This window comes from Bos mutus, chromosome 15 (genome assembly GCF_027580195.1).
Source record: "Bos mutus isolate GX-2022 chromosome 15, NWIPB_WYAK_1.1, whole genome shotgun sequence".
In the NCBI taxonomy this organism is placed as follows: Eukaryota; Metazoa; Chordata; class Mammalia; order Artiodactyla; family Bovidae; genus Bos; species Bos mutus.
This window is the reverse complement of record NC_091631.1, coordinates 34,533,008-34,558,540: the sequence shown is the minus strand read 5'-3', so window position 1 is coordinate 34,558,540 and position 25,533 is coordinate 34,533,008. Positions and strand designations below refer to the sequence as shown.

The following is a 25,533-nucleotide window of genomic DNA, read 5'->3' as shown; positions in this document are numbered from 1 at the left end:
ATCCACACTGTAGAAATAGTCCTTTCCCTCCCCTCCATTATTTCTCCCCTCGTCACGCACCAGTGTACTTCCTAGATATCACATTGTCTGTGAAATGTGCCCAGTTCACTGGCTGCAACGATGCTTTTGCAGCAACAGGCATCCAAGGCAGGTTTCCTTGAAGACAAAGCCAGTGAGAGGAATGGGCTCAGAATCAGGGCCGGGTGGCAGAGGGAGACACTGGGTTTCTCCTCATCTCTTGGAACCAGCTTTTCTGAAGGTCTGTTCCAAAGATCCAACCAGGGTGTATCCCTTTCCACTGACATTACCATATTTTTTTTTTCAAGATGATACTTTAATTTCCTTCTCTATTCTGGAAAAGACAATGGAGACTCCCCTTCCCCCCGAGTTCAATGAAACAAGGTTGGAATTTTTCAAAAGGAACATTTACTAGGAAACTAAAGGGAAACCAAACAGAATACAAGAGAACAGAGGCAGAGTTGCAGATGGGCTCAGGGAGTTCAAATTTATAACCAGCCTCTGGCCACAGCTGGACTGCTAGGCAAAGCTTTCCAGATACAAGCCACTTGCCTGCTGGCCCCTATTAAAGTCACCTTCTATTTCATACCAGCAAGCCAGTGGCATACTCAGCCCTCGAGGCAGGAAGATCTTGAGAGCAGGGGAACAATAGGCTCAGCTACCCCAGGATCTCCTACCAAGGCTCCCCATTCCAAGGACAAGTCAAAGCTTATTGGGATGGCTGCCTGATATCTACTGGGGCCAGTCTGGTTTCTCTGGGACCACCTTTCTGGGCTCATCTGCCAGGATCTAGAGATAATATTTCTGCTGACTATCTTGCTGGCACTAGTCCTTCATGCTTTGGTTCTAAACACTGGTATGATGGAAGATGTCTGAATGTGGAGGAATAGGCAGAGGGGAACCTTGGGCAAAGAAACTGAATTCTTCTCATGTCAGCAGACATAGGCAGAACCCTGGGTTCCCTGTCAATTTTCGAGGCTGAAAGCAAATCAGAGATGGAAATGGAATACACAGGCTGGGGAACATGTGAAGCTGGAACGTAGTAACACTGCCTCATACAACCAAAGATCTCCATTCTTTTAAGATTTGACATCAAGGTAGTTTCTTGTACCAGGCAGCCTTGGCAACAAGAATTTTCTGAAGACCTGCCTAGTCCGTGCTTCTACCCAGTTAATCCTGTATGGAAGTGTTAATTCAAATGAAGATAACGAGTTTCCCAGGAAGGTAAACTACAGCCCAACTATGGATTCTTTTGCAGAGAGACTGTATGAAAGAGAAATGCTACCTTGGAGAAATGGTGCAAATGTATGGGCGGGATACCTCACACCAATGTTGGGGAACAGAGGATTACTAGGTAACACCCCCAGCCTCAGGGCATGCTGAGACCTTTGGTTTCATTTGTATAGAAGCAGAAGCAAGGAGGATGTGGAACACAGCTGGCAGTGGGTTGGTGGTCACAAAGAAAGCTGAGTAATGGATGTGATACCCGGGGAGAGCCCTTGACCTTCACTCTAGTAGGTACTTCCATTCCCCAAGTGCTATGAATGTGATATATGTATCTGGAAAGGAAAGGAAACCTGTCTGTGGTTGCCCAAGGCTATGCCTCTGGGCTGTTGCATATGGAAATACCCAGAAGGCACTCAGGCCAAGAAGGCCCCCAAAGCTGTGCCTTCAATCAGGGACCAGCTGTGTCATTTCTTCACGAACTCAGCTCACTCAATGGTACATCTGTTTCTGAGGCTCTTCCCTCAGAAGACAAATGTACCTGGGAAAGGGTATTTCAGATGCCTATGCCATTGAGATGCATGCCTCTCTAACAGGGATGACAATGAACTTTCATTCTACTTGCCAATACCAGTTGAAAGGAAGTGGCTGCTGGGTATTCTGAAAACAGTGCTGGGGATTCTGACTCTGGGTTTAGCAGAAGAGAGGGCCACAATTAACTGGTACTCACTGCCACAGACAAGGGAGTAGGCAGTGAATTTGCTGTGAACTAGACCGCTTTGCACTCGATTTTTTCCAGGGTAATGGCCTGCTTATCCTATTACTCTCCTGGGGCTATTCTTTGCAAAGCTGGAGTACTTCTTGGGTGAAATTATTTTCTGGAGATAGTTATTAGCTCAGTAGTAGTCCAGTGTGAATTAGATCTGCTGCCTACTTAGCACCTGGATAGATTTTAAGATACTCTGTCGTTCCAGGGCCTTCAAGCAAAACACCATGTCAGAGTGACACTGCCGGGGCAGCTGCTGTGAACCCCTCACCAAGGGCCCCGTGTTAATCATTGCGAGTCCTGGCACTAGGTGCTTTAGTACTCTCACTGTGTCAGGCGGTTCTTCCTCAGTCCAGTCTTGATTCTTGGCCAGAAGAGATGTGCTTCCCCTACAGCACACCACCTTAGGCCACCTGAAGATGGCTGGACCATCCACGTTCAGCAAACCCAACCTGGAAAGAGGGCCAGTTATTGCTGTGTTTACAGCTGAGCATTTGGTCACTAGAGTCATCTGGATGTTGTTGGATGGGAAAAGTTACTGAAGATCTCTGTAAGATGGTGGTCTTATTGGGTTCTTGACATAAGTGGTCCTCTTACCCACAGTCATCGTTTCTGTAGGAAAAAGAAACAAAAAGAATGCTTTGGTTTTCATTCATATAAATATATTTTATTTGTTTTCTCTTTTTAATTGAAGTACAGTTGATTTAGAATGTTGTCTTCATTTTTGCTGAACAGCAAAGCTGTTCTGTTACACATTCTTTTTAAAGTGTTCTTTTCCATTATGGTTTATCATAGGACACTGAATATAGTTCTCTGTGCTATACAGTAGGAGTCTGTTGTTTATCCACCCTATATAGAAAAGTTTACATCTGCTAACCTCAACCTCCCACTCCACCCCTCTCCCAACCCCACCAGCCTGTCCTCCTTGTCTTGGCAACCATCAGTCTGTTCTCTATGTCCATGATTCTATTTCACAGATTGATTCATTTGTGTCATATTTTAGATTCCACATATAAGTGGCATCACATATTTGTCTTTCTGACTTACCTTACTTAATATGATAATATGAGAACATGGAGTCGTTCTCCATGTTGCTGCCAATGGCATTACTGCATTCTTTTTTTAAAGCTGAGTAGTATTCCACTGCATATATGTGCCATGTCTTGTTCTTTTTTTACTTTATTTTTTGTTTGTTTTTGGGTATAGCCAGTTAACAATGTTTTAGATTTCAGATGAATAGCAAAGGGACTTATCCATATATATGTATGTATCCAGTGCTTCCCCAAACTCTCCTCCCATCCAGGCTGCCACATAACAAGAGCTCTATGTGCTGTGCAGTAGTTCCTGGTTGGTTATCCATTTTAAATAGTGTGTACCTACCCATCCCCCACCCCCTAACTATCCCTCTTCTGCCCCCCAGCAACCTTAAGTTTGTTTTCTAAGTCTGTGAGTCTCTTTATGTTTTGTAACCAAGTTCATTTGTATCAATTTTTTTTTTTTTTTACATACATAAGGGAAGTCATATGATATATGTTCTTCTTTGCCTGACTTACTTCACTCAGTATGACAATCTCTAGGTCCAGCATTATTTTATTCTTTTTTATGGTCAAGTAATATTCCATTGTATATATGTACCACATCTTCTTTACCCATTCATCTGTTGATGGACGTTTAGGCTGCTTCCATGTCTTTGCTATTGTGAATGGTGCTACTATGAACACAGGAGTGCATGTATATATTTGAATTAGAGATCTGTCTGGATAAATGCCCAGAAGTGGGATTGCTGGACCATATGTTAGTTCTTTTTTTAGTTTTCTTGAGGAGACTCCATATGGTTTTTTTACAATGGCTACATCAACTTACACTCCCACCAACAGTGAAAGACGATTACTTTCTCTCCACATCCTCTCCAGCATCTGTTATTTGTAGACTTTTTAATGATGGCCCTTCTGACTGTTAGGAGGTGGTTGCTGCTGCTGCTAAGTCACTTCAGTCATGTCCGACTCTGTGCGACCCCATAGACAGCAGCCCACCAGGTTCTGCCATCCTTGGGATTCTCCAGGCAAGAACACTGGACTGGGTTGCCATTTCCTTCTCCAATGCATGAAAGTGAAAAGTGAAAGTGAAGTCGCTCAGTCGTATCCGACTCTTGGCGACCCCATGGAGTGCAGCCTACCAGGCTCCTCCGTCCATGGGATTTTCCAGGCAACAGTACTGGAGTGGGTTGCCATTGTGCTACCTCATTGTAATTTTGATTTGCATTTTTTAATAATTAACAATGTTAAGCATCTTTTCATGTGCCTATTGGCCTTTGGAGAAATGTCTATTTAGTTCTTCTGTCCACTTTTTGATTGGATTGTTTGGTTTTTTGTTGTTGAGTTACATAAGCTGTATATTTGGAAATTAAGACTTTGTTGGTCACATTGTTTGCTGATATTCTCTCCATTCTATACACTGTCTTTCCTTTTTTTTTTTTTGTCTGTGGTTTCCTTTGCTGTGCAAAAGCTTATAATTTTGATTAGGTCACATCTGTTTATTTGTGTTTTTATTTCTACTGCCTTGGTTGACTGACCTAAGAAAACTTTTATGATTTTTGTCAGAGAATGTTTTGTGTATGATCTCTTCTAGGTATTTTATGGTGTCAGGTCTTATATTTATGTCTTTAAGCCATTTTGAATCCAGACAATACTGCAAAGCCACCGTAATCAAAACAGCATGGTATTTACACAAAAACAGACATATGAGTAAATGGAACAGAATAGAGAGCCCAGAAATATTAATAAACCCACACACCTATGCTCAGTTAATCTTTGACAAAGGAAGCAAGAATATACAAGGTGAATATACAACTGTAGCCCACCATGGTCCTCTGTCTATGGGATTTTCCAGGCAAGAATACTGGAGTGGGTTGTCATTTCCTTCTCCAGAGGATCTTCCCGACCCAGGGATTGAACCCAGGTCTCCCGCATTGTAAGCAAGGCGCTTTACCATCTGAGCCACCAGGGCAGTCACACACCTATGCTCAGTTAATCTTTGACAAAGGAGGCAAGAATATACAAAGTGAAAAAAACACTTTTTAGCAAGTGATGTTTGGAAAATTGAAAGCACGTAAATCAATGAAGTTAGAATACACCCTCTCACCATACACAAAAATATTTCCTTTATTTTTTAAATTGAAGTATAGTTTATTTATAATGTTTCAAATATATAGCAAAATGATTCAGTTATGCATATTTATATATGTTCTTTTTCAGATTTTTTTCCATTATAGGTTATTATAATTGAATATAGTTCCCTGTGCTAATAGTAGTTCCTTGTTTATATATGCTAGCGTGTATCTGTTCATTCCAAATTCCCAGTTTATCCCTCTCCCCTTTCCCTTTGGTAACCATGTTTGTCTTCTATGTCTGTCATCCATATGTTTTTAATGTGTATCAGACAAGTGCCAGGCTCTGTGACAGATTCTGTTGATAGAGATACCATGAGGAAGACACATATCCTGCTTTCAAAGAGCTCACAGTGGGAGATATTACAACATGAGAAGCTGAACAACAGAGATATGTGTAAAATGTGTAGGAGCAAAGAGGAGAGAAGAGCTAACTTTGAGGGGACTGAGGTCTATAGAGAGGACCATAAGGATGTCTTGAGCTGGGCCATTTTGGCTGAAGAGGAGGTCATCAGGAGTGAAAGAGGGAAGGCCACTGTGGGCAGAGGAAAGAGCCTGTGCAAAGGCAGGAAATGGCATTGAAGGAACTATCAGAATGTGGTGTGAGGAGTGGAGTAGGAGAAATTAAGAAGACTGGGGAGCAGAGGGTCTGCGTGGGGTGACATACCTTCCCTGTTCTCAAGCTGTGAGGATGGGCTCTTTGACTGGAGCCCCAGACTTAAGAGTAGGAGGAACTCTTGTGAGTCACACTCAGCCCAGCATTCAACTTAATTTAAACTCAGGGCATCTTCCAATACAGACTAAGAGTATTAATGCTGCAGTTACAGAGAGAAAGAAAACTGCAGTTACTTCCATGGACACAGCAATAACAAAAATCAAACATGTAAACCATAGGAGAGCTGCAAACATTCTCAAACTGGAATGTCTGGAGTGCATTTCAAAGATCAAATGTTCATGTGTGAGGTCATCAGAGAAGGTAACACAAGCCAGAGGGTACCCGGAAGAAGGAAAACGAGTCTGTCTCTGGCCTTTGGCTCTGAAGTGTGTGCATGGTGTGGGCATACCCATACCCCTGGGAAAGGATATTATTCTCTGGATAAGGAGGAAAATGTGAATGGATACTTCCCCTATATTGTGATTCAAATACAACAAAAGTTCCCAGATACTCTGGAGCACCCTCCAATTGGCTCTACTTCCCAACCCACCATCCACATTAGGTGCTGGTTCCCAAAAGCCCTTTTGTCAGCTGTGAGACTCATACCTGCAGGGCAGCTTGCCAGTTCCTGAATCTTTTCTTATCAGGAAGGCAAGCCATCAACAGGCTCAGGCCCACCAATGAATGCCATGTGGTCTGGAATTAGTGTGCTGATATTAGCCAGGGCGGCCACATGCCTTCAGTTTTTGATTAACTATAGTGATATGAACTTTACAAACCCTTAAAAGAACCGTCTGAAGCTCTTTACTGAAGGATACAGGGATGTAGAGAGATTAATTTTCCCAAAGTCATGTTATCAGAGCTGGAATTTGATCCCAAGACTTCTAACTAGTTTAAGCTTCACAGTATTTACAATACCCAAGACATAGAAGGAACATAAATGTCCATCAACAGATGAATGGATAAAGAAGATGTGATACACACACAGGAATACAACTTGACCAAAAAAAAAAGATTGAAATAATGCCATTTTCAGCAACATAGAGGACTCAGAGATTATCATACTAAGTGCATGTTCACAAAGATAAATACAAGATATCACTTATATGTAGAATCTAAAATATGACACAAATGAATTGATCTACAAAACAGAAACAGACTCACAGACATAGAAACAAAGGAAAGGGGGTTAGAGAGGGATAAATTAGGAGTTTGGGATTCGCAGATACAAACTACTGTACATAAAATAGAGAAGAATAAGGTCCTACTATATAGCACAGGGAACTATGTTCAATATCCAACAATAAACCATAAGGGAAAAGAATATGAAGAATATATATAAACTGAATCACTTTACTATACACCAAAAAAACACAACATTGTAAATCAACTACACAAATTAAAAATCTTTTAAAATGAAATTAAATAAAAACTGGAAGCTTTAGCAATTGCATAATTTCTAAGTGCACTGTACAAGTTCAGTCTATACATCTGAGCTTCCGTCTTGGTTTTCTAGACACTCTGAACCTAGCCAGATGGGGCAACTTTAAGAAACCCTAGTCCAAGATAGTAGCATGCAGCAGGTGCTGTATTCCACTTACAGCTTCCCACCTTCTTATTCCATTTCTCTGGATTGCCCTGGCCAGTGGCCTGCATATGTATCTCACTTGTCCCTTCAGTTCTCGATCCCATCCTTCCCCATTATGACCTTAGTTTCATTTCTTCATCTGCAGAGTCCCTTCAGACTGCTTTGGGTAGAGCTCTTCCTAAACATTCAGCCTCTTGGACTACTTTTGCATCTGGTTTGTTGCCTAAGGCATGTATAGAGGGCTGGGCTATGACCTCAGCCCATTTTTTTTTACCAGTCCCCATACCCAGGAATACTACCAGCAGAGGCCATGCTGCCAATGGCCAAATCACAGCACAGCTCCAAGATGACCTCTTTAGCTGGGCTTTGGTCACTTGGTGAATTTTGTTATGTGACTCAAGCTCAGCCCCTGGGAATACTGCGGAGGGCCCTACTGGTCTACCCCTTCTTCAGCTGGGTGAATTTTCTGGGTCCTAATCCTGCCTGATCTCAGCATCCTTGTTTCCCTACTCTGAACAGTGCCACTAAGTCCCCAGAGTGCCAGCCCACAAGATGAAGTCTGCCAGCCCACAAGACGAAGGGATAAAGAAGTTTCAACACATTTGGTGGAGGGGTATGGTCACTTCTACCAGGAATCTTAGCATTTTTTCTTCAAAAAGAGAACAAATGAAAAATAGACAAATACATGAAATAATCATTACAGCTGAATATTTTTAACACAATCTGCTCAGAAACTGACTGATTAAATATAAAATTTTGAGTATGCCATGGGTGGATTGTGCTGTGGCTCAGTTCCTTTTGTCTGTGCTGTGGAAGACTTGAAAAACTCAACCAATGTCAAACAAACAAACAAACAAAAAAAACCCAAAAAGCAAATAATACTTTTCTAAACACTTATAACCTAATAAGTGGTTACTTAGCCAAGATTTCTAATAAATGAGGTATGAGGAAAGATTTTTCTACAGTTTAGAAGAGCACTGACCCAGCAGGGGTGGTGGTGGGATGGGGTGGTGGAGACTGTGGCATCCAGACCAAAGACAGCAGTGATGGTTCGAGCTCTGGTGGCCATGAGGCTGTGTGGCTGGTTTCAGTGCCGGTGTCAGGACCAGGGGGCAGAAGAAAAGCAGCGTCCTTGTTATCAGGCAGTACCAGGTGTTTAGAAGATATTAGGAACTTCAGTAGCATCAACAGGAAGTGGTGGTTACAGTCTTATCTGAACAGAGGGGATTTTAAGCAAATTCAATTGTCCTGAGACATATGGATTTGATTTGAATGAAATTGAATTGAAACCAAAGATGAGAACTGTCCCGATGAAAACTGTAATGTGAAGTGACATTTCGATCACAAAAATGACAGCTGATGTGAGTCAGGCCATTGAGACTGACCCCAAATTAAGAACATGAAAAGACTGAGTGGATCATTAGATAATATCTGCCTGTGAATTGGAAAATCGGTTTTGATTACAGGAAGTATCTAAGGGCTTTGAAATAGGAAGCCTGTTGAAAATTGAAGTGACTCATTACATGATTCAATCTTATTGTACTTAAAACTGTTAAACTTGTACTTTAAAATTTTATTTAAAAAGCATAAAAATCTTGGGATTTTGCTTCTTATTTATTACTTAACACAGATCTGCAAATATATGAAGAAACACCATCCCCTGCCCGCTTAAAATCTGAGTCTTCCCTTTTCAATTTCCCCAAGGAGGGCTGTCTTCACTTTCCTTTGCCTCTTGAAGAATCAGCATGTTAAAGAAAGTGTGAAGGTAACTGCATTTCCAGCCAGGTGTGTGTATATGCGTGTTAGTTGCTCAGTCGTGTCCAACACTTTGCAACTGGAGCCTGCCAGGCTCCTCTGTCCATGGAATCTCCAGGCAAGAATATTGGAGTGGGTTGCTATTTCCTTCTTCAGGGGATCTTCCCAACCCAGGGATCAAACCCAGCCAGGTGACTGGGGCCAAAGACAGAAAACGGAAGCATCCATTTGGGTATTAATTACTATTTATTGAGCACTCAAGCACCCTGCTTTGCCCTAAGAGATTTGCAAACCTTATCTCGTTCAGTCCTTGCCTTGACCCTCTGTGATAGATGTTAAATTGCTTTTTTTTTTTTCTTACAAAGGTAACTGAGTCTGAGAAAAGCCAAACAACAACAAAGGTTGTAAATGGCAGAGCCAGGATCTGCCATCATATGTGTATGGATCCAAATGTGTGCTCTTAGGTCCTGTGCCCGGGACAGCAAATTATGACACCTTGAATGCCAACTCCATTATGGTGCCCTTCTAAAAAGGAATCTCTGTTCAGAAAGGAATTCTGAACAGTCCAGAGTTCGTAGAAAGTGTTAAGATCCACTGTCAAGTCAACCTTGAAGGGAAGGCGGTGAATGGTGACATGTGTGACATACAGGCTGTTACTAAGAGGGATTCATCAGAAAAAAGAAGCAAGGGCTATAAGTGTGGCGTTGTTCAAAAGATAAGAAGACCATTGTCATGGCTTTTCAGATGAAGGGGCAAGTTAGGGAACTGCTGCAAGGAAAAACTTATTCCAGTTGATGAAGAGGACTTTTGGGGTTGGTTACTCCAAGTTTACATTCAGTACATTTATTCTTAATTTGTCCCACAAGCATTTACTGAGCACCAGGCACTAGAAACACAAAGATGACCAATACACACCCTTCTCTTGAAGAGCTCACAGTTGTCAGTAGATGACTTGAGAACTAAGGCTGATGAGAAAGAAAAGGGAAAGTAAATGAAGTCTCATCAAGAAGCTCATTTGTAACTGCTAAGTGCTACACGCCTGTGTATGTGTGTGTGCATGCGTGTGCAGTGGTAGCTCCATCTACTCAAATCAGAGAAGGAAGAAAAAAGTTATGATAAAAAAATTGGGTGAGGGTTAATGTTGAAAGGGTCTTAGGATATATGTGACACACTAGATTGAGCAATAAAATTCCACTTCAAAAGTCTGAGGATGAGGATTTCCCTGATGGTCCAGTGGTTAAGAATCCACTTTTCAAGGCAGGCTTCCCTGTGGCTCCAACAGTAAAGAGTCTGCCTGCGATGCCAGAGATCCAGGTTCGATTCCTGGGTTGGGAAGATCCCCTGGAGAAGGGACTGGAAACCCATTCTAGTATTGTTGCCTAGAGAATCCCATGCCCATGTGTTGCAACTACTGCTGTAACTACTGAAGCCTGAGAGCCTAGAGCCTGTGCTCTGCAACGAGACGCGACCACAATGAGAAGCCTGTGCACGCTAAGAAAGACCCAGCACAGCAATAAATAAAGAAAGCCTAAGAAGTCTCTTGCTGGCAATGCAGCTAGGAGAAACCAATCAGGAGAACATACTGCCCTTGTTAATGAACAGCTGTGGTGAAACCTCCCTGGGAGGCAACCATGCCCGTCCCAGGTCCTGGCACAGGTATCCTGTCTTTGTAATTTGGAACTCAGATCTTGGGTAATCTCAGTCACTGTAGAGGACTTGAAGAGATAATTCTATTCCTGTCATTAGGAATAGTAACTTTGTAATGCCAGAAAGATGTAACAAACAAGAATTACAAATGATGAATTGATGCTTTTGTGTAAGTTATATTTATTTGAGTATAATAGCACAATTTTGCTTTGTTTATGCTTTTAAGGTCAATGGTTAATGAAATGGTATAGTAGAAATTTACCAGATTTATGATTTTAGTGCACATATTTAGGAGAACTTAACTTGCTAAATTTATAGTCAATAATATTCCAATGTTTAGGAAAATCCAATATACTAAATTTATGAATTTGATTTTTCAAAGATTTTATTTATTTAATATTGACTTTGCTGCTTCTCTGTTGCTGCACAGGCTCTTCTCTAGTTGCCCGAGGTGGGAGCTCCTTTCTAGATGGGGTAGACTCAGCAGTTGCAGCTTCCAGGCTCTAGGGCAGTGGCTCAATAGTTGAGGTGCATGGGCTTAGTTGCTAAGTGGCATTTGGGATGTTCCTGGATCACGGACTGAACTCATGTCTCCTGTATTGGCAGGTGGATGTTTTACCACTGAGCTGCCAGGGAAGTCCTGAGTTTGATTTTTAAGATGCTGAAATGCTCAAAGTAATTTAAGCTAAATGTATAAGATTTTATTTATTAGCATTATAAGAGTTAATATTCCTTGAGAACAATTTGGTTTAACACCTACTGTGTTAGATATTTGAAATGTTTGACATAACAACTTGTGACCTTAGTTTGAAATGTTTAAGGGAAAATAGTCAATCATTGTTTAAACAGTACTTAAATATTAAAAGAGTAGTTTTTTTTTTTTTGCTAGATTTATAAAGTTTTTTTCCCTTTAATTTGAAATATTTAAGAGAATTTGATTAAGTGTGAAATTGGCTTTAGAACTCTAGGGAAATTTAATCTGTCAAATTAATGAGCTAATTGAGAATTAAGCAAAGAACAAGTAAAACTGAGCATTTTAGTTTCACAACTAAATGATTAGATTTATAACCATTATAATAGTTAACACTATGCAGGATTTAGTATGTACTGTTCTAAGCATATTACATGTATTAATCCATTTAACTCCTCACCAGTTCTCTGAGGTGGGTCCTGTTATTATTCTCATTTTATAGATGAGGAAACTGAGGTACATAGATGTCGAATAAGTGCCTTACCAAGTGCTTCCAACTAAACTGCTTCAGTTCAGTTCAGCTGCTCTGTGTGTCTGACTCTTGTGGCCCCATGGACTGCAGCATGCCAGGCTTCCCTGTCATTCACCAACTCATGGACCTTGCTCAAACTCATGTCTATTGAGCCGCAGATGTGGTCAGAGCAGGTAATCAGGGTCAGATGAGGTCATGAGGGTGGGGCCCTCATGATGGGATTAGTGCCCTTATAAGATGAGTCACCAGAGAGCCTCTCTCCTGCTCTCTCCCTGCTTCTGTCCACCCACCATGTGAGGACACAGTGAGGACACATCTTCGATCTAGAAAAAGAGCTTTCACCAGAATGCAATCATGCTGATCTCTAACTTCTAGCCTCCAGATCCCTGAGAAAATAAGCTTCTGTTGTTTTAGCCTCCCAGTCTGTGGTATTTTGTTATGGCAGTCTGAGTTAAAAAGCCTCTTGATGAAAGTGAAAGAGGAGAGTGAAAAAGTTGGCTTAAAGCTCACCATTCAGAAAATGAAGATCATGGCATCTGGTCCCATCACTTCATGGGAAATAGATAGGGAAACAGTGGAAATGGTGTCAGACTTTATTTTTTTGGGCTCCAAAATCACTGCAGATGGTGACTGCAGCCATGAAATTAAAAGACGCTTACTCCTTGGAAGGAAAGTTATGTCCAACCTAGATAGAATATTCAAAAGCAGAGACATTACTTTGCCAACAAAGGTCCGGCTAGTCAAGGCTATGGTTTTTCCAGTGGTCATGTATGGATGTGAGAGTTGGACTGTGAAGAAGGCTGAGTGCCGAAGAATTGATGCTTTTGAACTGTGGTGTTGGAGAAGACTCTTGAGAGTCCCTTGGACTGCAAGGAGATCCAACCAGTCCATTCTGAAGGAGATCAGCCCTGGGATTTCTTTGGAAGGAATGATGCTAATGCTGAAACTCCAGTACTTTGGCCACCTCATGCGAAGAGTTGACTCATTGGAAAAGGCTCTGATGCTGGGAGGGATTGGGGGCAGGAGGAGAAGGCGACGACAGAGGATGAGATGGCTGGATGGCATCACCGACTCGATGGACGTGAGTCTGAGTGAACTCCGGGAGTTGGTGATGGACAGGGAGGCCTGGCGTGCTGCGATTCATGGGGTCGCAAAGAGTCGGACATGACTGAGCGACTGAACTGAACTGAACTGATACTAGTTTCCTTGATTTCTCTTCTTTCCCCTACCTTTAAGTGTTGGAATGTCCCAATTTTTAGTCCTTGGGCTTCTTCTCTTCTCCATTTACATCTGGACCTACTTCTGGAATTCTAGATTTCTGTCTCTAACTGCCACGTGATATCTCCCTGTAGATGCATCCAGTGGATGTAGTTAAGTAGTTAAGTCAAATGTAGTTAAGTCCAACTCCAGAGTGCCCTACATAGGCACTCCCCCTGTGGCCTTCCTCAGCTCACTTGTGGGAACTCTACCCCTTCACTTCTGTTACCTCCATCCCTTCACTTCTGTCACACCCTACATCAGCAAGTCCTGTTAGGTCTCCTTCCAAAATCTATCCAGAATGTAACCACTTCTCAACTCTACCCTTGCTTCTACACCGGCCCAAGCCTCTACTGCTTCCATCTAGATCGTAGTGGCAGACTCCTAAAGGTTCTCCCCACTTTCACTCTTGCCCCGATATAGTCTATTCCAAACACACAGAACCAGGGGGAATGGTTGTAAGCCATCACGTCACATCTCTCTTCAAAATGCTGCAATGGCTTTTCCGTTCACCTCAGAGTGGGAATCAAAGTTCTTATGAAGATCACTAGGTTCTGTGCAACTGGGCCCCACCCACCCCGTGTACCTTTCTGATCTCATTTCTATTATGCTCCCTCTCAGCCCCATTATTCTCCCACACTGCTTACCTCACTCCTTGTACAGGCTTCCTACAGGCCTCAGTGTTGGCTGTTCCTCAGCCTGTATTTCTACATGGCTTGCTCCCTAATCTCTTTCAAGTGTTTGCTCAAATGTTTCAATGCTCCTCAAGGCCTACCATTACCTATATTAAAATAAACCTTCTTTTAAAACACACAACCAACTAACCAACCAACAACAACTGGGACTTCCCTGGTGATCCAGTGGTTAGGACTCTGAGCTCTCAATGTAGGGGGCTCAGGTTCAATTCCTGGTCGGGGAACTAGATACTGTGTGCAGCAATTAAGACCCCGTGCAGCCAAATTAAAAAAAAAAATTTTTTAACTTTTTAAAAATTAAAAAAATTTTAATTAAAAAAAAAAAAACTAAAAGAAAAATCACTACCACGTTTCTGATTCTCCTCGTTTTCTTATATTTTTCACAGTACTTATTACCTCCAACACAATGTTCACTTACAATGTTTCTTTTTTGTTCCTCTTACTAAAATATAAGCTTTCAGTTCAGTTCAGTTCAGTCGCTCAGTTGTGTTGGACTCTTTGTGATCCCATGAATTGCAGCACGCCAGGCCTCCCTGTCCATCACCAGCTCTGGGAGTTCACTCAGACTCACGTCCATTGGGTCAGTAATGCCATCTAGCCATCTCATCCTCTGTCGTCCCCTTCTCCTCCTGCCCCCGATCCCTCCCAGCATCATAAATATAAGCTTTATGAGGACAAAAGTTTTTGTCTATTTCTTTCTCGCAGATGGATACTCAGAGTAGTATGGCACTCAATTAATATTCACTGATGAATAAGTAAATGACTGAGTCCCCCACTTCCCTCTCAAAGTGATTGTTTTAAAGGCAGCTGGACTGATCATTACTTGGACAGAATGCCACAATGTAACAAATGATGCAGGAATGCAAGGAGAATCTTGAAAGGTTGTTGAGACAAGCAGCCAGCATGGTGAGCACAAGGGTGAAGGAATTCTGAGCTTCCTGGAGGAAACAGTCACGCATCTTCCATTGTGCTTTTAAACTCAGGTGATTCTTTTGCAGAGATCTTTGTGAGAACTGTCTGTTCTTTTGTTTTGCCACAAGTATCACCTGAGACAATGACTGAGAACTTGCCTGCACTAAATAGCTCTATGGCTGCCATCTTTCACTTGGAGAACTGGGTGCTGGAAGGAAGGCAGAGCTCATTTAGTCCTCAAAAAAAGGGAGCTTCTTCAGCTTTCAGAGCTAGCACTGGGTTACTTGTATACATTAATACAACCATATGCCTGTATGTTTGAAAATATGGCATCCAGAGTCTTTCTAACAAATCAGCAATCATTTTCCAAGTTGTAAGATAGAAGAAACTGGAATTCTATCCAACAAGAAATTATTCGACACTGACTTTGTGCCAGGCGTTTTGCCAGGTACTGGTTACATAATGATGAATAACAGTCTCTATCCTCAGGGAGCAATTGGATGTGCTGCAGGTGACTCATACACAGATAACATCAAGTGTCATCAAATGCTAAGTACGGGGTGAACACAGGGGACCAGGAGAACTCAGACCAGAGACATTTAACTCATAGTGGGCGGATCTTCCTGAAGAAAATGACAAGTGATAAGATGCTTAAAAGATAAGCTGGATCCAGCCAGGCAAAAAGGGGTGGACAGGACAGCACACACACAAAAAGAAGGGAAAGCAGGAGCAGGGGCCACGGAGTGAATAAAAAAGCATGATGTGGACCACTGATAATTGGGCCCAGCCTCAACATAACAGGAGGAGGTGGGGGAGGAGTCACAGAGGACCTTGAATGTCAAGATAAAGAACTTGATCTTGTTCAGGACAAAGCGGAGTAACTGAAGGATTTTAAGTATGAGAGCAACATGTCAGATTTGTGCTTGAGGCTTTGTGTGAATTAAGACACAGGAATCCTGCCAGGCACACCCACCACTTGTCAGTGGACAGGAGAGAGGTGACCTTCACCTTCCTAGCTCTCCTCAGCCCCGCTCCCTGGTGAAGGTACTGCCTACAGGGCAGTCTGCACAGCCCTGGGGAAGAAGCTCCTGTGGGGACTTAGTTATTAAAGGTAGAGCCCAGATCCTATGTTGTTAGCCTGAGAAGCTGGGGTCAGGAGAGGCAGGATTATTCTGCACAATGACGCGAAGTGCACTCCTTCCACTCAGCTTCCTATTGGCAGGGACAGTATTAGGTGGATGCTTCTTTCTCAGGTTATAGAACTTTCAGTTTCCCATGAGCTGTTTTGTCTCTGCAGTCACGCCCCAACCCTTAGGAAAGCTTCATTCAACACTAGAGCCTGGCTCCAGCTGTGTTTTGGGAGAACTGAGGCAGCGCTATGTCCACACTTGGGGAAAGCAGGGCAGAGAGAAGCTGGGGGCTGGAAACAGCATTTCCAAGACCTCCAAAGACGGGCAGCAGAGAAACCCAGGCGCAGCTGGAAGGAGAAAGGGTGAGCACAGTGAGACGCATGAGACACGCAGACAAGCATTGTTTAGGGGTTGGTTGAGCCAAGAGAGGACACGAAGTCAACTTAGGGCAGCAGAAAGGGCAGAGGCTCAGATCAGACAGGATCTGAGGACCCTGGTCTTTCATCAAGGGGATGGAAATACAGTGATAAGGGAGAAAAGTGACTGAGAGTGTAGCAAGGCCAGGGCAACAGTGGCTGGTGCTGCATGAAGTGGGGATTGGTGTTACCTGTGGGGATGCTGCACTCACCTGGCTTTGTTAGGAGCACCTGGCCTGTCAGACGAGGAGCAAGCAGAGGGGACTGGATGAGGAGGCTGAACTCAGCTCCTCTCCCTGGGGCTCCTGACGAGGGTGAGGGTGGGACACGAGACTGCAGGGGCAGCCCCTGACTCCCTGGGACTCTGCATCCCACCCACAGCTCTTCCCAAGTCTTTGCTCTGCTGTCCACTTCTCATTCTGGGTCTCTGTCCAGTGTCATCTCCCCACCTCCCCACATAAAGCCGGCTCCCACCCGCTCCTATCACGTTTGTTGTGTTTCCATCCTCCATCTCATCGAGACTCATTTTCTGTTTATTTTTACGGAATATCTGTCTCCTTCGCCAGAACGAAAGCTCCATGGTGCCAGGCATTTTGCCTGTTGCTTGAACACTGGTTCCCCGAGAGTGGAAGAGCAGGCAGCAGGTGCTCAGTGAACACGGACTGAATAAATGCTGAGAGCAGACATCATCAGCACAGCTGAAGACTACGGTGGGGACTGACGTACACCAAAGGCCAGCCCCCGGCAGTTAGAGGAACATAGCCTGGAGTGTGTTCCCAGCTCACCCGGCCACCACCCCCTCCATCACCTCTCCACCACAGCGCTGAGATGCTGAAAGTAAGACAGCTCTCTCTTCATCCCCTTCCACCCAACCCCACTGTCAGCTATCTGGACCAAGACTGGGCACCCAAGTCAAGATGGGCAATGAGAGAGCCTTCAACGGGAAAATGTAAAAGAGTACGGAAGAGAAAAGACAGAGGGATGTGAATGTGTGGGGCGGGGGTGGGGAGAGACGAATGTAGTAGATGATGAAAGGAGAGAGCAGAGTCAAAGCAAAAAATAAACAAACATCTGGTTTTCCTAAAGTTTCCAGTTTCGGCCCCAGTCCTTCCTGGAACATAGATACCTCCCCACCCTCGAATTCCAAGAAACTTCCCTCAACTCTTACAAAAAGTCCCAAGCTAGTTCCATTTGTTTTCTATTATCTAAACAGAACTTCAACTAGAGGAGGAGGTTCTAGGTATGCATGTCCTGCCATATCCCAACCTGCCCGAAGCCCACGAGGCTCTCCACAGCCTGAGCCAGAAGCTGCCGTGTCAGGGGGTGAAGCCATGCCCTGCACGAGGTGGGGCTGAGAGTTACTCCTGCAGTCTGCAGCTGGGCAGTGCTCGTCACCTGCAGGTCCCAGTGCCCCCTGTCCTAACTGTTCTCACTTCACGGTTCCAGTCCTGTGCTAGGACTTCCACGTGCCTGACTCTGGAGGTCCCACCACCCTGCCTGCCCCTGCCAGCCTGGCAACCTGTCCCTGGCACAAGTCCCGCACCAGCATCCTGTCAGCTACCCATCGTGCACCGCTCTCTGAGCCTTTCTTCCCTGTTCCCACTCTCACTTCTCTCCTCCCCTCCTCGTGTGGCTTCGGTCCCCTCGACCCCCAACTCCCAAGCTGGGGCGTGCTGGGTGAGGAGATGCGAGGTGATGTGAGCAGTGCCGCTTCCCTGTCCCTCAGTCTGTCTCCCAGCCTCCTCAGGACTCACGAGCACTTTCCCCACCACTCAACTCTGCTTTCCTTTGATTGGTTCCACTCTGGGCTAGGTTCAGCTACTGTGATGGCAAGACTGCCGCTGACTGCTCCACACTGGCAACCTCACAGCTGGGTCCAGTGGAAAGACGTGACTCCTCCTGACAGTTCCAGCCAAACTCCCGGCCCTTAACTGGGTCACGGGGCTGCCCTGAACCAGCTCCTGATTTGTTGGGTGGACACAGACCAGGCACACATGGAGCATGGAGCGGAGGGTGAGGCCAGGTCTACCCAAACCACAAGGACAGAGGGAAGTGGGTAGGTCCTCAAGAGAAACGGGGTTCTGCCAGAAGAGAGAAGAAACACTGTAAGAAAGACCCTAAGTTTTCACTTCAGAGCTCTTCCTACTAACATAAATAGGGAACATCATGTTCCAATCTGAAGGAATTGAATCTTTGTAGCTACAAAGTTTAGCCTTATTAGAATATAACACTGAAAAACACATTTGTGGGAAAACCCCACAGAATATAACATGACTTCTAAAATGAAAAAGAGTATTCTATTAGCTTTTGGGTTTCTTTTAAAGGGGGCTTTCAGTTAATCGGTTTTACTACATACTGTTCACTGCACATGAGACCGGTTTTGAAAATTATGGTAACACTGAAGCAGATGATTTAGGCAGGGGACAGGGGTGTGGATGGGAAGAACCCCTGGAGGAGGACATGGCGACCCACTCCAGTATTTTTATCTGGAGAATCCCATGCACAGAGGAGCCTGGTGGGCTACAGTCCATGGGGTCACAAAGAGGCAGACACGACTGAGTGACTAAGCACAGCACAGCACAGGGGTGGAGACAAACAGCAGAAGCAAAACAACTGAAAGTAAATTAGCAAAGAACCTACATGATAAATCATCTGGGAATGTGAGGTTAAGGAACAGTGATCAGTGCCAGTGGGATGAAAACAAAAGAAATTTCTGGAGAGTTCTTAGGCGTTGTTTTGTTTTTACCATCTTCACTGAGCTGAATAACAACTGCACAGAAGGGAAAAAATCTTTTAGAACCAGCAGAGCTGACCAAGCATGTGAGAACTTGGCTGTACTGGACTGGTAGAGCTGTATCTTCTTCCAAGCTACAGATCTGCTGGGATATGAAGGTTTGTGCAAAAAAAATTTTTATAGGAAGAAGGTAGGAGAATAAAAAGAAGAGAGCAACTGAAATGGATATAGGTTACCCACTTCAACTTGATGCGAAGTGGTGAAGAGACAGCCTTCCCTAAGGTGTGCAGAGAGGTCCCCCCTCTGGATCCAGTCCAAATCGCCTTGGTTTCTATGCCCAAGAAGCAGTGACATGGACGAATACTCTGGTTTTAAAAGCTCTGTATGGAATCAGAAAGATCTATTTAAATCTGTATGCAGCAGGTTTTGCTGCAATAACAAGCAACCCCCAAATCTTAGCTGCTTTCAACAGTAAGTCTGTGGGTTGGCTACAGCTCTGCTGGGCTCAGCTGGACCTGGCTCCACACAGTTAGAGGTCTGTTTCTGGGTCTTATTGTTCTAGGACCCAGGGAATTCCCATGGCGCAGGCCAAAAGCTCAAGGAGTCAAACACAAATATGTGATACTTCTTAAAGCCCTCACCTGGAACTGTCACCCTGCCCATAGTCTACTGGACAATGAAGTCCCATGGCCAAGTCCAAGGCATTGGATATAAGGCCCTCGGGGAATGTGGACATGGCGCATGGCAACGGATGGATACGCCATCTGTTCCGGTAGGTCTGCTCTACCACTTACTTGCCTCTTGATGCTTGACAAGCTAGTTTGGTCTCAACTTTTTTCATCTGGGGAGACAATACCGTTTGCCTCACAGGGCATGGGTTAAATTAGATGACTTAAGTACAGCACTTAACACAGAGCCCCGGATGGAGCAGATGTTCCATGTGGGACAGCTAACGTCATCTTATTATTATTACTTTTTATATTTATTTATTTATTTGACTGCACCAGGTCTTAGTTGTGGCATGTGGGATCTAGTTCCCCGACCAGGGATCAAACCTGGGCCCCCTGCATTAGAAGCACAGAGTCTTAGCCACCGGACCCCCAGGGAAGTCCCTCGTCTTATTATTGATCCACGGTATCGGATTATAAGCAAGGCATGCCCGCTTGTCAGGAGCCCAGTGATCAGCACTGGAGAGAAGGTAGGACACAGGACTGGCAGGTTACGTGGGCACAGACCAGGGCAGCAGAAGAGGAGGTGGTGGGCAGGCAGGTGCCTAAGAGTTGAAGGTGGTGGTGGGGAGGCCAGGGGCACAGGAGACCCAAAGCGTGTGAACACAGGGTGATGAACACATGGATGTGCGGGTGAGAGGTGGCTCAGACAGCCTCGCAACAACTCTGGGAGAGCAGCTGGGCTGAGGGAGCTTGTGGTTTTATCTTCCCACCCCCAGGGCAGCCTGGTCACCCTAGAGAAGGCAGACTCTGACCCTCAGACCAAGCCTGCCGGGCCTCACGGCCCCGCCCTCCACCCTCACTGCCAGGCCTCATGGCCCCGCCCTCCACCCTCACTGCCAGGCCTCACGGCCCCGCCCTCCATCCTCACTGCCAGGCCCTGCCCTCCACCCTCACTGCCAGGCCCCGCCCTCCACCCTCACTGTGCAGCAGCCTCTCCTCTCTCTGCTGCCCGCACAGCCTGCCCCAGATGAACCCTACTCCCTTTGAACCATCTCTAACCCTCCTCTGGGGCTCCTAGCTGCTGTCCTTTCCATCCTTGATCTTTATCAAAGCTTCCATCCCGCTGTGCCCCCTAAGTCAATCCTTGTTTCTCCTGAGGTCTGTGCCCTCTGCTTTGACCTCTCAAACTCCCCTTCATCTCCTTTGCTCCTAACACCTTCTTGTAATACCGCTCATCTACCAGGGGCCTCTTGTGCTCTCACAGGGAACACCCCTAGCCGCCCCCTGCATCTGCTCTGCTCTGGTTTTCCCTTCCACCCCTGTCCCACACTAGGAACCAGGCCAGGGAGCTGTCCCACCTGGGTGCCAACTCGTCCCACTGTGACAACAGAGCCGGGCATATGGCAATGGTGGGGGTGAGGAGAGTGACTCAGATCTCTGGAAAAGCTGTGGAGAGGCAGCCTCTGACTCAGTATGCCCACTGCAGAACTATCTAGGAGGTGAGCTATTTATATGAAAGGTGAGCTATTTGGAGACAGTTCTTTGTGCTCTGCAGCAGAGGGGATTGTGCAACTTTATCAAATGATTTTAGTGAAGTCCAGAAAACAAAATCCATGTGCTGCACATCGTTGGAGACAGTGGGTACAGTTGGTATTTTCAGCATAGATTGAAGTGGGATAATCGCAGCATGAAACTGCAATAAATAAAGCACAGCAGTCTCGAGGGAGCTGGCACAAGCACATGAAGGGGATGTTTTCTCCTGTTGAACAGGAGGTGTGTGCTGCTACCCTGGTCTCTGCCATGTGGCCAGTGTGGCCGAGACTAGAGCTCTGAGTGGAGACGATAAGACCCCCCCCGGGGCACGCAGTGGTGCACACACCGCTCCTTTCACAAGAAACTTCAAAGGCAGTAATGCTTCCTGCAAGCCTTGGGCTAGGTCCCCGCACCTGAGCACAGCTTCCTTGCATGGCAAAGGCTGTTTGCAGAAGAGGTTTGAGACAGAGGCTGGTGGTTCTGAAGCCCTTCCAGAGGCCACAGCCTCCTCTCCCTCCCGTCCTCCCTCCCTGCTGCCTCTCCTTCTCGCACTTCCTCAGGTTGACAAGCAAAGTTACAAAATCATCTTGAAATGTGGAATCTCCCAAAATTTACGGGACCCTGAAAACCCAGCTGTTTTTCCTTTTCTGAACTGCCGAGACTTTTCCTAGAAGCCTTTCCAGAGCTGGAGATCCCATGCTGTTGGTCAAAGCATTAGATGTTGTCAGTGCGGTTTTCCATCTACCTTTTCATCCAGTAGAAGTTAAAACATGAAAACTTCCAGAAGCACGCAATGAGTGTCAGTGAACGACCCCCACCTAGGAGTCAGGAAAGGGGCACCTGAGGCTGAGCATGTGGGAACCTGGGCCCCATTTCCCTGCCTCCTGTATTCCCTCCATCTCTCTTTCTCTCCTTCAGCCAATACTGAGCACCTCCTCAAGAGCTGGGGATCTACACAAGGCTTGAGGGATTCAGAGACACAGGAGATTCCATCTCTGCTCCCAGGGAACTCACGTCTAATCAGGGAACTCGCGTCTAATCAGGAAAACAAACACAAAGACAGTGTAGCCTTCGGGAGCGATCATGTGGGTATTCACACAGAGAAGAGGGTAAGGACAATAACAACGCGGTGGTAAGTCACTAAGTCGTGTCTGACTCTTACAAGCCCATGGACTGCAGCCTGCCAGGCTCCTCTGTCTGTTAGATTTCTCAGGCATGAATACTGGAGTGGGTAGCCATTTCCTCCTCCAGGGGATCTTCCTGACCCAGGGATCAAATCCGAGTCTCCTGCATTGCAGGCAGATACTCTGCTGCTGAGCCACCAGGGAAGCCTGCAATAACCACAGCTATTAGGTTGGTGCAAAAGTAATTTCTGTTTTGCATTGTTGACTTTACTATTTGATACTGAAATACATTTGTAAATAAAATTGGTTATATTATACATCATTTTAATGTCATTTCTTGCTTGTTTGCTAATGAATTATTACTTGCTGTTTATATGTATTTTTTAGACTATGGAAATAATGTTAGACTGAAAGCAAATTTGAGTGATTTTCTTATTCGAGTTCAAATGGGTCATAACGCAGCACAAACAGCTTGCAACATCAACACGGCATTTGGCCCAGGAACTGCTAGCAGGACATACAGTGCAGCGGTGGTTCAAGAAGTTTCGCAAAGGAGACTAGAGCCTTAATGATGAGGAGTGCAGTGGCTGGTCATCCAAAGCTGACGACCTACTGAGAGGATCATCAAAGCTGATCATCTTACAACTACACAAGAAGTTGCCCAAGAACTCAACGTCCACCATTCTGTGGTTGGTTGGCATTTGACGCAAATTGGAAGCTGAAAAAGTTCAGCTAAGTGGGTGCCTCGAGACCTGACCAAAAACAAACAAAACCATTGTTCTGAAGTGTCATCCTATCTTATTCTATGCAACAACAACAAAACATTTCTTGATTGGATTGTGATATGCAATGAAAAGTGGATTTTATAAGACAACTGGTGATAACCAGCTCACTGGCTGGACCAAGAAGAAGCTCCAAAGCACTTGCCCAAACCAAACTTGCACCAGAAGAAGGGTCACAGTCACTGTTTGTTGGTCTGCTTCTGCTCTGAAATCCACTAGTTTTCTGAATTCTGGCGAAACCATCACATCTGAGAAGTGTGCTCGGCAAATCGATGAGATGTACGGAGAACTGCAACGCCTGCAGCCAGTGTTGGTCAACGGAAGGGCCCAATTCCTCTCCACGACAACACCCGGCCACATGTCACACAACCAACATTTGAAAAGCTGAACAACCGAGGAACAAAGTTTTGCCTCATCTGCCATATTCACCTGACCTCTCACCTACTACCACTTCTTCAAGCATCATGACAACTTTCTGTAGGAAAAAACGCTTCCACAACCAGCAGGACACAGAAAATGCTTTCCAAGAATTCATCAAATCCTGAAGCATGGATGCTACAGGAATAAATAAGCATTTCTCATTGGCAAAATGTGTTGATTGTAATGGTTCCTATTTTGGTTAATAAAGACGTGTTTGAGTCTAGCTGTAATAATTTAAAATTCAGGATCTGAAACCATAATTATTTTTGCACCAATCTAATGATATCTTTTAAGTTTACACTAGTACTATGCTCTCTTGTAAATGCTTTATATTTACTAACTTAATTCTTACAACTTTAGAAAGTAGTTGAAAATAAGCTCTTTACAATTTTTCCAACAATAACAATGAATCTGAAGATGGGATATCTGGCTTTGTCACAGCACTGTTGGGAGCCTTTCATTTCCTCTGCAGCCCTGGCTCGGGGCTGGGCATGGCTGTAAGATGAGATGGGTGCCCTCCAGGTCAGTCTGGCACCTGGATGATGCTGTGCTGGGAGCTGGTTCCCAGCTTGGGGCTGCCACACAGTTACTGCTCTTGCTGGGGCAAAAGCCAGCCCTGAGGCCAATTTCATACCAGCCAGAGTGGGGCTTTTTTTAGCACCCTCAGGGGAAAGAGCCCATGGTATGAGCAGGAGGGCAGGATGGGCGGAGTCTGACACTGGCCAGGGGGCTGCTGCAGTAGTCTGGAAGAGTCGGCACCCAAAGAGGGGACCTGCCCAGTGCCCTAGAGTATAGCCAGTGTCTCTGGGATCCCAGCTTTAGGCACAGGTGTGAAGAGCTGGTATGGCCCAAGAGAAGCTGTCTTTCAGGCATCAAGAGGCAGGGAAGCAATTTCAATCCTGTGGATCTTAGCCCTGCAAAGCTGCTCTGCATGTCAATGAAGAACAGAAAGTAGCTTAAGACAGAAACTTGAGGCATAATTGTGTGCAACTGTGAGCCCACAAAAACATCCGAGAGTGACAGAAAAGGCCGTCAGAGGTTTGGGAGGGATGCAGGCTTGTTCAGGGAATCAGCAGGGCAGTGAGGTCAGATTTCTGGAGAAGCACAGGGGCAGCAGCTGAGGGAGGGCAGGATCAGAAAGGACGGGTTCTGAGAGCAAGGGACTCCGGGGTGGGTCACCATGGAGGTCAGGGTTGGAGAAGCAGCAGCTGTGAAGTCCAAAGCTGGAGCCACACGCTCTCAGAGGCCACTGGACCCCGCGGCAGCACATTTTTGGACATTCTGGTTCTCCCTCTGCTTTTCTCCTTCCCCAGTACCCACTGTATGCTACGGAGCCTAATGATTCCAATTTCCCTAGCACCCATTAAATGTCAGACAATGTGTGTTGAACATGTTACATTATTTTCTCATGCTTAAGTCTCTCAACAGCTCCACTAGGCAGGGCCCATTATTGTATCATCAAAAAGCTGAATACTCTGAGGCATGGAGAGGTTCAAAGACTGGCTTAAAGACACACAGCTGGAAAGTGGGAGAACAGAAACGTGAGCCCAGGGGTCTGACTCCAGAGCCCCCACTTCTAAATATCACAAGCTTCTGGTTCCCACAGTGAAAAGCCCTCATCCCTGCCACTGAGCTAGGGGGTGGTGGCCCAGGATCCTTGCAAAATCCCAGCAGGGGATGCTCCTGGAAGCCTCTTGGCAAACAAAACACCGAGCCTTCTGCCCCCAGGTTCCTCGAGGTCCCAGTGAAATCCTGCTCTGCACAATCACAGGGAGATGAAAGGCATGGCCCACAGCGCCTCCTGCCCTCCTGCGGCA

General features: G+C 45.3%; 1 protein-coding gene across 2 annotated transcripts in view; it reads right to left on the bottom strand.

Moving 5' to 3' along the window:
* Nucleotides 1-323: 323 nt before the first annotated feature.
* Nucleotides 324-25,533, bottom strand: part of SYT9 (synaptotagmin 9) — a 208,748-nt gene continuing 183,538 nt past the window's right edge. Inside the window, exon 7 of one of the 2 annotated variants that reach the window (XR_011467032.1) lies at nt 324-2,620. Coding sequence is in view for 1 of the 2 variants with exons in the window: in XM_070383860.1 (XP_070239961.1) it covers nt 2,612-2,620 (9 nt within the window). In the remaining variant the exon portion in view is untranslated. The remainder of the gene's footprint in view (nt 2,621-25,533) is intronic. The other variant, XM_070383860.1, reaches the window with a different exon arrangement.